The 11,941-nt window shown below is 45.2% G+C and overlaps 2 protein-coding genes and 1 long non-coding RNA gene across 5 annotated transcripts; all 3 read right to left on the reverse strand.

The window, feature by feature from the left end:
• Positions 1–1,025: 1,025 nt before the first annotated feature.
• LOC135673192 (protein indeterminate-domain 7-like) lies at positions 1,026–4,055 on the reverse strand. Of its 2 annotated transcripts, none has more exons than XM_065181988.1 (4): positions 3,843–4,055; positions 3,246–3,478; positions 2,727–3,123; positions 1,026–2,293 (listed from the first exon to the last, which is right to left on the reverse strand). In XM_065181988.1, exons 2-4 carry the CDS (start codon positions 3,397–3,399, stop codon positions 1,348–1,350), a joined length of 1,497 nt encoding a protein of 498 aa, XP_065038060.1. In that variant the 5' UTR covers positions 3,400–3,478; positions 3,843–4,055; the 3' UTR covers positions 1,026–1,347. The 2 variants fall into 2 exon arrangements, with proteins under 2 accessions (XP_065038060.1, XP_065038061.1); XM_065181989.1 differs by having other exon boundaries at positions 3,839–4,055.
• Positions 4,056–6,161: 2,106 nt separating this feature from the next.
• Positions 6,162–8,280, reverse strand: LOC135673193 (uncharacterized). Of its 2 annotated transcripts, none has more exons than XR_010513257.1 (3): positions 7,815–8,280; positions 7,156–7,607; positions 6,162–7,065 (listed from the first exon to the last, which is right to left on the reverse strand). It is a non-coding gene; the product is annotated as an uncharacterized LOC135673193 (long non-coding RNA). The 2 variants fall into 2 exon arrangements; XR_010513256.1 differs by having other exon boundaries at positions 7,151–7,607.
• Positions 8,281–9,836: 1,556 nt separating this feature from the next.
• LOC135673194 (monothiol glutaredoxin-S2-like) lies at positions 9,837–10,526 on the reverse strand. The gene has a single exon (XM_065181990.1). It carries the CDS (start codon positions 10,509–10,511, stop codon positions 10,140–10,142), a length of 372 nt encoding a protein of 123 aa, XP_065038062.1. The 5' UTR covers positions 10,512–10,526; the 3' UTR covers positions 9,837–10,139.
• Between the last annotated feature and the right edge of the window lie 1,415 nt (positions 10,527–11,941).

Here is an 11,941-nt window from a genome sequence, read left to right on the forward strand (position 1 = left end):
AGCAAACAGATACGGGAGGGGATGCACGAGGAAGAAGAGAAAGAGGAAGAAAACAAAAACCAAAAGCTGGACGACACAGTCCTTGAAAAAGCCACTAGGAATGGCCATTTGCCTGTCACGCTCATCACAACCTATCTCTGTCCCTCTCCATCCCTACCCGTGATGTATATGCACTGCTTTTGCTCCAAAACATTCTCTTGGATATGCACGAGGAATTATTTGGTTGCAGATTGAGTCTATCATAGCTGTTCTTGATATGATGATTAAGTTCTATCTAGACTCTTGCGAAGCTAAAAACACTGCACAAAGATTTGATGGATCATGATTGCAGTTATGGTGACAAATGCAAAAGGGCGACGATGGATCCATCTTTGTGATGCAGGTCCATCTTTCCTCACAGATGCTCCATCATTTCTCCATTAAGAACACATGCGTTTCATCTATCTACCAAGTGAACTGTGAAGGGAACCCTAAATATTCCATCATTTTGTTGACCAGACTCCCATGCAATGAGTCTCATGGTTTAACAGGAGGATGTCTGTGATACTTCTCTCTGGTTTGAAGGCATTTTGGTGGTCACTTGTGACCTTTCCCCTTGCGATTCTTCATCTTCTGGCGATCACATAGCACATTAATATCTAATGCTAATACTCTCTATATCTGCTATAGGAACAAAGAGGAATTCAGTTGAAGCACTCACCTCAACAAATATGGGCAGCCTTCTGCAAGTGCTGCACACACTTTCCTATGATCAAATCATCAAAAAGAACACCTTGATGATCCAAATACATAAAGAATGCATCATAAGGTTCTCGGTGGATGCTTCCCGAGAGGAACAAAAAATAAAACAAGAACTTTGAGGAAAAGAATTATAGAACTTCACAGTCCTAAAGAAAGAAAGAAAGAAAGAAAGAAAAGAATAGAACGTACGGCCCCGAGAAAACATTTCTCCTGTGTTCCTACTGATACAAAACATGACACAGAAACTGATACCATATCATCTTTACAAAAGAAAAAGGCATTAATAAAAGAGCAATGACTATCTCCATTTCTATTTGCATTGTCGAGGAAAAGAAAGTTTCGTTATTTTAAGCTGATTGCAAAGAGGAATTATTACTGGAGCAAATGTCAGAACATTCATACGACGACAAATTAAGAGTGCCATTGCAATCTTAATCTTATGGTAGCCGACACACAACCTTCGTTCAGAAGCAGAAATTGGATAACTGGGATGAACAGTATGAACCATCGATTACCTTCTTTTCTCCTATGTCAAAATTTAGAGAGAAAGAGATGCCAACCATACCGGATTTCTTGGAGTGGGCTAACCATGCACGCCATGGCTTCTTACCTTTGTTGGTGGTGCTCAAAGGGCGTGGAGCTCATGCAAGGATCCAGCGCAGTCAAGTTAAGGATGTTCCTGTGGGGAAAGGCCTTCAGTCCTAAGAAGTCTCTGGTCTTCCCATCATTCCCACCACCGACACCAACAGCTTCCTCAGCCATTCCATGCCTTCTTGTAGAGCTCTGCATATTGCTATTACCTGGTTCCCTCTCGGATCCCAGCATCCCTCCGAATGCATCATCGAAAGACCCATCAAAACCAGGAGTCGAGGTGAGAGAGTTCATAACCATGTCTTGCAGAAGAGGAGGTGGCGGTGAAACATTCCCAAAGCTACCACCACCATTCATGTATTGGTGTGAAGACAAGCCAAGACCAAAGCCGGAAGCACTGTTGGGCACGGCAACAGCGTTTGCAGTGTGAGTTGCCATCTGGCCTAGGTGTGGAGGTCTGCTCATGGTTGCACCCATCTCGGCTGCCTTCTGGAGCAATGCAGTAGCTGACATGTGAGGGGACGAGGCTGGGGCTTGGAAGGCTTGAGGAAGAGGAGGGTGTCGGGCAGGGTTCTCGCGAGAGCATTCCCGGTCCAGCCTTGTGGAGCAGACGGAAGAAGGGAGGTCTAAGTGGGCGAGAGAGATGGGTGCCTGGCAAGCCAGCCATGGTGGCATATCTGATCTCAGGTTCAAATGTTGATGCTGGTGTTCTCTTTTCAGGGAGAGCTCTTGTTGAATGCCATGGCCGTTGATGTTGCTGGCGTTGGCCTCAGTGGCTCTCACCAGCTGAGGAAACTGGCTCTGGAGGATGGTTTGCTGGAGAAGGGAGGGCTCATGGGATGCTGCAGGCTGAGGGAAGAGGATAGGGTGGTGATTGGCTAAAGGATTTGCTGCAATAGCCCTTGCACTTTCTTCTGCCAGTGCATCACAAAAGGCTCTATGTGTGATAAAGCTATCTCTCCTGCAATTCAACAGCAGCAGCAGCAGCACAAGTCACAACCAAGAAAAAGCCAACCAAAAGATACATAAGAACAAACTTACACGCAGGCCTCCAAAGCATTCTAAACTCCCTAAATCCAGACAAAGGGGGAAAAAGAAAAAGGGGGGAAGCAATGAAAGTGGTATATGCATTCCATCTCATCTGAGTGATTCCTGAATCCATGGAGTATTATTGTGCTGTAAGGTTCTCTATCTATCTCTTCTTCCAGTTTTCCTAGTTCCTATTCTCGAGATCTCATTCATGAACAGAAGTGCTACTGCCTAGCTAGTCATGGGGACTCGAACAAATAATGGATGGGTTTCATGCAGTGTTATTCTAATCGATGCTGGTTCAAACAAAAAGCTTTCATCCATCATGCTGCTTGGATCATTAATTCAGTGTTGCTTGTATCTACCTTGAGAAGAGGGTGCCGCAGTCACATCTGTATTCCCTTGTGCCACAGATTTTGGAGTGAGCCTTCCAGTCGGATTGGACAGCATACTTCTTGGAGCACTTGTCACACTTCCACTTCTTCTCCCCGTGCTTCCTGCTGAAGTGCTTCTTGATCCCAGTTAAATCCCCAAGGGCCCTAGAGGGGTCGTGGTGCACACAGGTCACCTCTGGGCATATGTAAACCTTCTTCCTCACCTCCTTGCTGCTTCTTTGCTTCAGCTTCCATGGCAGGTTGTGGCCTCTCCTGTGGAGCTGCAGGTTCTGATCCCTCTGGAACCCTTTGTTGCAGATCTCACACACAAACCTGTTGGTTGCCATCAGTGTCTTGGGGGACAATGCTATCACCTCGGCATCTGGGTCTAGTAGGATCCAGAATCCCAAAATCACCCAGAAGAATCAAAAAGTAACGACGGGCAAATCAAGAGAGATCTCAACGAGAAACAACAACGCAAACAAGAAAATGGTGGCCTAATCGCGAAACCTGGATTTCCTGGGAGATTCCTCTTTTTCTTTGTTGGATTTGGGTTTGGGGAGGCAAAGGAAGACTGCTGATTGGAAGAGACGCTTGCTTCCCCGGAGGCAGAGGTGAGATTGGACATGGTCTCATCCACCAGTTGGTGCTGCTGAATCATCATCTCCCAGCAGCTCTTCGAGTTTGTTCCTCCTCTTGGCTAGTTCTCGAATGAGAGAGAAGGGAGCAAAGCCTAGATAAGGCTGATGACAAAACACCAATCAGTTTGGAGAAAGCAATCGTTGCTCATCTGCATCAAAAATAAACAAAAGGTACTGCGGATTCCAAAGCTAAGAAAAGAAAAAGTGGCTTCATTATCATCATCATCATCAAAGATCCTGACATGCATCTCCAAGGGATATTCCATATACATGCTAAAATTAAAGTGGTCTTTATGAAACAGAGTAAGAATTGGTGTAAGGGTTATAAGTACTATCACAAGTATTTTTGCTTGTGAGCATACATATCGAGAAAATTTTCGCAGCTTAGCATCCAAACCAGGAAACAAAACAAATATACTGACACGGTTGAATTCAAGTGGAGAATACAAGAAGAAAATTAACCTACAAAGGACTAAATAGAGCCTCTTCAAAGTCCCAAGAGACGAATAATTCGAGATTCAACCCTAAAGCTAACTGATACGAGAGAGATGAGGAGCTGCCACACCAAAATTGAACGAGATTAATAAAAACCCAAAAGAAGAAGAAGAAGAAAGATAGGAAAGCAGTCTAGGCGACCCAGAGAGAGAGAGAGAGAAGAGAGAGATGTGGATGAGGGCAAGCAAGCAAGCAAATGTGCCATCGCCCACCTATTCCCTACCCAGGCACATTCGGCCAACACCGACGTCGCACTCGCTGTCTTTTTCCTTTGTTTCCTACGCATACCTATAAATTCCTCCCTCCCGTTAATCTCTTGTATGCTGTAAAAACATTGGTCTATTATTGCTGGGTTGGTGCCGAGGGGATAATACCACACGTACTGCTCGTCTTTCTCCTTGCCGGGGCATAACACGAAGCTCCTCCGGCGCAGTGGACCAGATTCCTTCGTGTTTTGCGCCGGCTTTGACGTCCTATAAATAAAAGTACTGAAACCCTCGATAGCCATCCGACCAACGCTAATAACTTTGTTGCGAGAGGGCTAAAGTAGGGTAAAAGGAGGGCACGATTTCACAAGAACCCACGGTGGGCTGTTGATTTCTTGGCCATGGGGAAGTGCGGTAAAAGCAAGGCACCACATAATAATGATTGGACCATTCATTGATTCAACTCACGGTTGACCTGCTCATGTCGTGTCAATTTTTCTTGCGAGGATTCTTTCTTTTCTCGTCAGCCGTCAGCACCTGAACATAAAAGAACTCTGATTTATCATCGATCATCAGAAGATCCACTCATAACTACAGCCAGAATGTATTTGGTGTTTTATTTAGGAAAAAAGCGTAAATAAAGTGCCAGCCTACTTGCTACTGGTCAACGCTACTTCAACAGAAAAGGAAAAGAAAACTACGTAGGTATGGCATTTAATTGAACTTGGTATAAGAAAGGTGATGATAATGATTCCGGGAGGAGGAGAAGAAGAAGAAGAAGTGAATGGTAGTCAACTAATTCTGCACCAACTGTTCGGTTGAAGAAATAAGTCATCGGGAATCCCGGAAGTCAGCTTTATTTTCTCGACTTTTTTCTAGATCCAACGCGTCTTTACGACGAGTCACTGCCAAAGTCAACGCGCATATCGGGCTCGAAGAAAACACCAGAAGAAAACAAAATTTATCTCACCTTTTCTTTTCTGCTCCATTGTCTCGCTTTCTTTTGAAGCAACTTGCCGTGTCGACAGCATCCTTATCCTCATCATCATGCACCACCGCCTGTCCTTCTCCTCCCACGGGTGCCATCGGAGCGCCCTCCTTTCTTCGCCCGTTTCGTCGATTATTTTCTGCCCAGACTTGTTCTTCTCCTTCGGCTTCCAGTTAGCATCAAGGACCGCCTCGCCTCCATCCGTGGCTTCGCATCTGTATGATCACCAGCAGTCAAATCGTTTGGATGCTTGAACAAAAGAAAGAACTTATATGATCTGATCTATATATTTCCAAAGAGCTTTGCCTCGATATAGATAAGGATAAGAAACGAATCAATGGACAAAAAATTGTGGTGGATGACATGGTGATCGAGTGTGTTTAAAGCTCTCCGGAAGGGGAGGCAAGCCGGATAGGGAATATTGCAAGAAAGAGTGGGAGGTATATGGGTCGGCATAAGCGACCAGAATAGGTACCATACGGCCATGTTTTCTCACTCGGGGAGGTGTTGGATCCATGTGAGTAGCTCGTTGTTACGACGATTTGAATGTTCACAGCAACGAGTGTGGTGTGCAGTGCTGAGCAGGTGGGCATCGTGGTTGTTCCAGCAGCATGGAACGCCTAATTGTAGAAAATTTCTAGGGTAAGGAATTAGATGAGCATGGATCATTGCCTGTCCCCTGTGCTGGTCAAAGAGAAGGTCTCTCGATCACAGCTGTGCCAAGAAGATTACGAGAATGAATGCGTTGAATACGATACTGATGAAAGATTGACACGTAGTTTGTGACGAAGCAGCAAACGATTTTCTTTTTATTCGAGTGTTTGCATCTTTTTATTCCGATGTCAATCTCAGAATAGTAAACTATTGTTTAGGTTGGTAAGATTAATTCAAATAATTATGATTAGATGAAATTAAAAAAAATAGATTAAGATAAATAAATGAGGACGAAAAGACTTATTGGGATATACAATAATTAAAAAAAAACTAGTAGATCCAGAAAAAAAAAAAAAGATAAGAAGATGATAGATATTGGATTAAGTGTTTTTAATCTATTTCTTCCTATCTTCAAAAGTGATAATAATCAATTTTAGGCCATTAAGATAGAATTTTTTTTTTTTTTTGGAAGACAACTTCAAGTTACAACTATTTTGAATTAAGAGGATGTGATAAGATTAATTCAAATACTTAGGATTATATAAAATAAAATATAAAAAATTAGATCGAAATAAATAAATGAGGATGAGAAGATTTATTGGGATCTGATATATTTTCTTCATTATTTAAAAATATATATACTATATCTTTTGAATAATAAATATGTGTTCTTGTATAAATCCAAATTACTACGGATTAGAAGTACTCATCGTTTCTTCTACCATCTTCTCTTCCTTCTCTAAAATTCTATAAAAAGTCAAAACAGATAACACGTTACAGAAAGCATACCTGAAACCATACTTCAGAAGGAACATATTGTTGGGGTGGCTCAAGGAAGTGCATTCACAATGGTGTTAGGACGGACTATGGACTGACCCTTTCACCTCCTCCTCATCTCTTCTATCCTTTGCATCTGTGTCAAGTGGTCTTATGATCAAAAAGCCCGAGGACAAGATTCTGGTACAAGGTTGCTTCCCCTACGAAACTACATCCCCTCTAATAGTTAAGGTCGTAGATTTTGTTTTTTCTCTTGAAAGAACATATTGTTCTTACTCCTATTGACAGCATATCCAAAACAATGCTGCTCAAGCTAACAAAAACAGATTGTTCCTTTAGGCTCCAAAGATATGAGGTTGACCAGATGGAACTTACATGCACGACCATATTTTATGACACAAGAAGAAGATCACCGAACTCAAACAATAGTAAAGATACCCGGCAACCACCGGTAGTGTTCTAATGACAAGAGTAGTTCAGTTGTACCTGTCACTCCTTTGCAAAAAGGAATGATAATTTCTGCCCTTTTTGCTGTTGGTGACTCCAATTCATTCACAATCTTGAACACCCTATTGGACAAGTAGAAAGAAGAGGCAAATAACTCAAATGATTTGGATTGCATGAATCACCAAAGGAGACGAACAATAAACTTACAGCACCATTTGCATTCGGTTGTGACCTCTCTGCAGGATCCTCTGAAAGAGTCTCTTCTTCATGAAGACATTTGACCCAGTCCGCTTAGAAAATTCAAACACACCGGCAATTCCTTCGTCCGCTGTTTTCATTTCGTGTGTAGAACCACCAGTTTTTCATTTGGCTCCGGAATTGCTGTGTATCCTCAAGATGACAAGGATAGTACACCAGCACAAGGCCCCTGCTCCCAATTTTCTTGCATGAACCCTTTGTTGCAGGCTTTTGTGACTTCTCAACCATGCGAGTAATCCCTTCTTCTGATTCACTTCTGATGAGCCGAAATCATACCCACTATCCGATGCAATATGCTCCACGCCATATGAAGCTCCAGCAATGGAACACTTCAAAAAATCCATCTGGTGGCAAGTTAAGGTGCAAGCATACGCGCATGGTGCTTGTAAGGATTTGACAGCCTCGACTGAAACATAAAACCAAACAGTTATGAGGCATCCGTAAAGAATAAGAGCGGCAACAAGATGGTAGAAGCCAGATAAAACAGGCTTTGAAGCATTGATAGATGTATGAGGTCGTATTAAGTTCCAAGTACATCACAATATTTGTGATCACATATTGAGCTGATCGATGGAATCAATATGAGAAAGGAAAAGAAAATGCATGTACTTACATCAACCTCCATCTCAATTTTATTGCCCTGCTCACCGTCAGAAATGCCGCAGCGGGGCGGAGGTAAGCAAAAGTGTAAAGCTCGCTCCATCCGAGTCGCTCGTGTCTCCTTCCTCCCGGGCCATCTCTCTCTGGCTAAGGCTCCTTCAGCTCTGGGTTCAAACATAACAATTCCACATCATCCAAGATTGCAACTTTCTCATCAGAAAACCTTGCACCACGAAATGCGCTCTGCGAGGTGAAGTAGGAAATCAAGAACGTACAGTACGGTGCAACGATGAAGGAATTGCAGAGATTCATCTGAAAGTTTTCAGGAAAGAAAAAAAGAAGAGAGATTAAAATAAACTCAGGGCATAAGCATTTAACCTATCTGTTTCAGAGGAGATTAGTGCCCGATAAAACGCGCAAAATGCTTTTCATACGATGAAATCACGAGAAGGCTTTAACGAAAACGAGTCGAAAGGAAAAAAGAACCTAAAGGCGACCAAAGGCAGAGACTTCCGCAGGAAATGAGCGGAAGCGATTACGAATTGAGCTTAAATAGTTAGTGAAGTCAACCCCTCTAACTGAGCTTAATCAGGATATTAAAGTTGCTCTTATGAACGGGGGCCAAGAGATAATGTCGCACCGGGCGAGTTGGAGTTTTTAATCAGCTGTACAAACCCGCGCAGGGTTCAGGCTTTTCCTGAGGGAGGGTATCGGAAATCTCAGCAACCCTCCGTCCACCATCACCATGACGTGTACCGATTGGCAACCGTGCGCCCCAGAGACAACAGGATTCTGTGTGCGATCCACATCCCATGATCCTCGGTCATGCACGTGAGACCCGCCCGTCGGACTGCATCGAGATCCACAGCCCACTTTTGTCGCCGTGCCTTGTGCCTCCACGAGTACAATCGGTTCACATGTTATGGCCGGAAACGTTTCAGTCATGTGTGTCTGCTTCACATTTCATAACACATGAATAATGTGTTTCGGAAATCTGGAAGCATTTCTTTGGATCCACGAAACTGCCGAAACAAAGTGAAAGGAGGCAAAGTTTCTTGGGAAGGAAAGATCTAATGAATGCCAAGATGTGACTCGAATTTCCAGACGACGGAGACATTTGCTCGAGTCCAATTGCATGGCAGCTAAACATTTAAGTCATCAACAATGACTTCGGTTCCCATCGTTCGACGCATGCAAGGTTAATAATAATTATCGAGAGAGCACATGCATGCATCTGCAACCCATTTGAAGCGATAAGGTCACACGGAGCCCATTATAATGACTGCTTCGCTTGGAGAGATCTCTGCATGAAAAAATAGGAAGAAGATAAAATCTGGTCCAACACTGCACCAACTTACGAGTCTAAAAGCTCATGTCTGGCACGTCCATATTCTGATCACGCACGCCCTCACGAGTCGATGATCGAATGGTTTAACCCGAAGCAAAAGGATTGAAAGCTTTGAGACGTATGAATTAAAAGCCCATCAAGTATATGAATTATAGTGAGAACCATGCTGGAAACGTTTCGATTATTTATGATACAACAAAATTGTTGCAGGCCCTGACATCTCTTATGGAAAGAAAACAAAAACAAATGTGTCCATGGAGGCATGGTTGCAGGACCTGACATCTCTTCCGGAAAGAAAACAAAAGCAAATTTGTCCATGGAGGCATGGACCCAGCAACCAGCTTATGTATAATGTCAAGAGTCAAAACTGTGTACGTATTGTTGCCAAGACGAAAGCACACAGGAAGAACATCCGCAGTAGGACCACGGCAAACCACGCTGTTTTGGGGTACAGCAGTAGGTCAACACCACTGTTCAAAAAACAGCACAGTAATACCAGCAATTGAACTCCATAATCATTCACGTAAACTTCATCTCTCTCCTCGAGTCTTTTCCGCCCCACCCCCCAAACGCAACGACATGACATGACGTTTCCTCCATCATCGGTCCCCTCTAGTCATTCTGTCAATATTTTACGACACGATTCCCGTCCAATCATTCACTTGCTCGCAGTAGAAGACAAACAGAAGCCATGGAAGGGTCAAAACGTCATAGAAAGAGAGAGGAACACACTGCCAAGCCGAACTCAGCACCATACAGTGAGACAAACCACTACTTTCTTATCTACTAACCCATTTCGGTTTCTCCCTTTCCTGATGTTGTCCCTATTTACATTTACGCTACCCCTCCCCACGGGGAAGCAAGCATGAACTCCTAGACCCCCAAATTTGCTAAAGCTTACGGAAAGAGAGAAGAAGAAGAAGAAGAAGAAAGAGGCAAATCACAGCATTCAGGGCGTGGGGTCCGCCTCAGGGACGCGAACACGCGTCATCACCGCACGGCGCCGGCTTCCAGGAGCATGGGGACCAGGCGACCCCTGAGGTGGAGGCTCATGAGGCCCTCGAGGCCGCCCACGGCTGCGCCGCCGACGAAGAGGGTGGGAAGGCCGGCGCCCCCAGCAGCAGCGGCGGCCGCCTCCTCGTCGGCCTCCTCCAGTTCAATGGCCGCCGGGTGGGCGCCCACCGCCGCCAGCAGCCGTTTCATCACGTGGCTCATGCAGCAGCCCCGCCGGCTGAAGATCACCGCAGGGTTCTCCCGTATCAGCCGCCCCACCCTTTCCTCCGGCGCTTCCTCCGCCCCGTCGATCGACAGCCCCACCGCCCCCCTTCTCCTCCCCCCCGCCATAGCTGCCACCGCCGCCATCAGTAGCCCTCTATTTCTCCTCCCCAAACCCCCCTTCCCTTTTCCGTCGCAAGTCCTCAGAGATCGGTAACCCGATCAGTATAAATCACACCGAGAAGAGGGGTCCTTATAATGCAAACAAAGCTCGAGAGAGCTAGGTCACATGGCGACTGACGTCACTGCCACGGTCACCGTAATGGTGTCGTCACCACTCCACCACGCGCGACTTTTGTTGCTCCTTTAGAATACGACCTCGGTGAACGCTTAAAGACGTCTACCGCGATCCTACGGCTGCGATCCGCTTTAGCGATACCGGGTGGGACCGGGGGCCGCTTTCTTACACGTGGATGAGTCGGCCACCGTCGACGACGAATTAGTGGACGGCCCATTGTGCCTCAGGACGTCATGCGGCGGGGATAAGGCTTTTGTGGTGGGACGTTACCTCGTCGCTGGGAGTTGATTGGCTGATGGGGCACGCCCAACCGACGGATAGGATCTAACCGGCAACTCGTGTGAATTTTGCCAAGTCCGTGTTACATACGAGCGATTACGCCTCCAGTGCCTATTACACTTACGCGCCATCGCACCTGCTCTGCTCTGGGTCACGAGGCTCATATGGGACCCCTGGGACCTGCATTCACGAGGAAGGTGTTCGATGGGGATAACCCAAAACAAAAGTTATTTTTTGTTGCGATGGTGGGATAAGATGTGCCCGAAGCTTTCGGTGCACACTAAGTTCGGTCCAATGGATGGGTTAAACGTGTACATTGGATAACGCTAGCCATGCATGAGAGGAGGCGTTGCTTGTGGGGAACGGAAGAGAAAACGGTGGGGCGTTGACGTGGAGTACCGAGTCGGTAACGTTGCTCAGCACTCAAAGAGGCAGCAGCAGTCAAAGAGAAGAAATCTCTTATTGTACAGTCACTTGAGACTGAGAGGTGGAAGGAACACATTGCATCGCGAGAAGCAATAATTGATCATGCATGGCTGTTGCCGAGAGATGGACGGTGTATCTGATGCAACTGACCCCAGTGGGTACTTTTTCCGTGCTGCAAAAGAAAGAGCTCTCGGTTGCGAGAGGACTAATGGCTTCCACGGATCATCATGGTTTAGAATCTTCTGCAAGGTAAACCATGTTCTCACAGCTGGTGTCTTTTACTGTATGCTACATCTTAGGACTGAGCAGTCCTTGGAGAAATGATTGGGTTGAACTGTTTCCCAATGTATGATGCTAGTCTCCTACGGTTTCATTGACATACCACACAGGAATCGTGGAAACCTCGGAGCAGATACATTCTTCTGAGTTCAGATTGCACTCCGATAGTGTATGTCTGGACCCCTGAGAGACCTGAGGGCCCATTGCCCATTGCGATCCCAATGAGTAGTATACATTACCTGTTAATAATATACAACTTGTAAATTATATACATATATATAATATGAAATATATC

The sequence above is a fragment of the Musa acuminata genome, chromosome BXJ1-5 (assembly GCF_036884655.1).
Source record: "Musa acuminata AAA Group cultivar baxijiao chromosome BXJ1-5, Cavendish_Baxijiao_AAA, whole genome shotgun sequence".
NCBI lineage: Eukaryota > Viridiplantae > Streptophyta > Magnoliopsida > Zingiberales > Musaceae > Musa > Musa acuminata.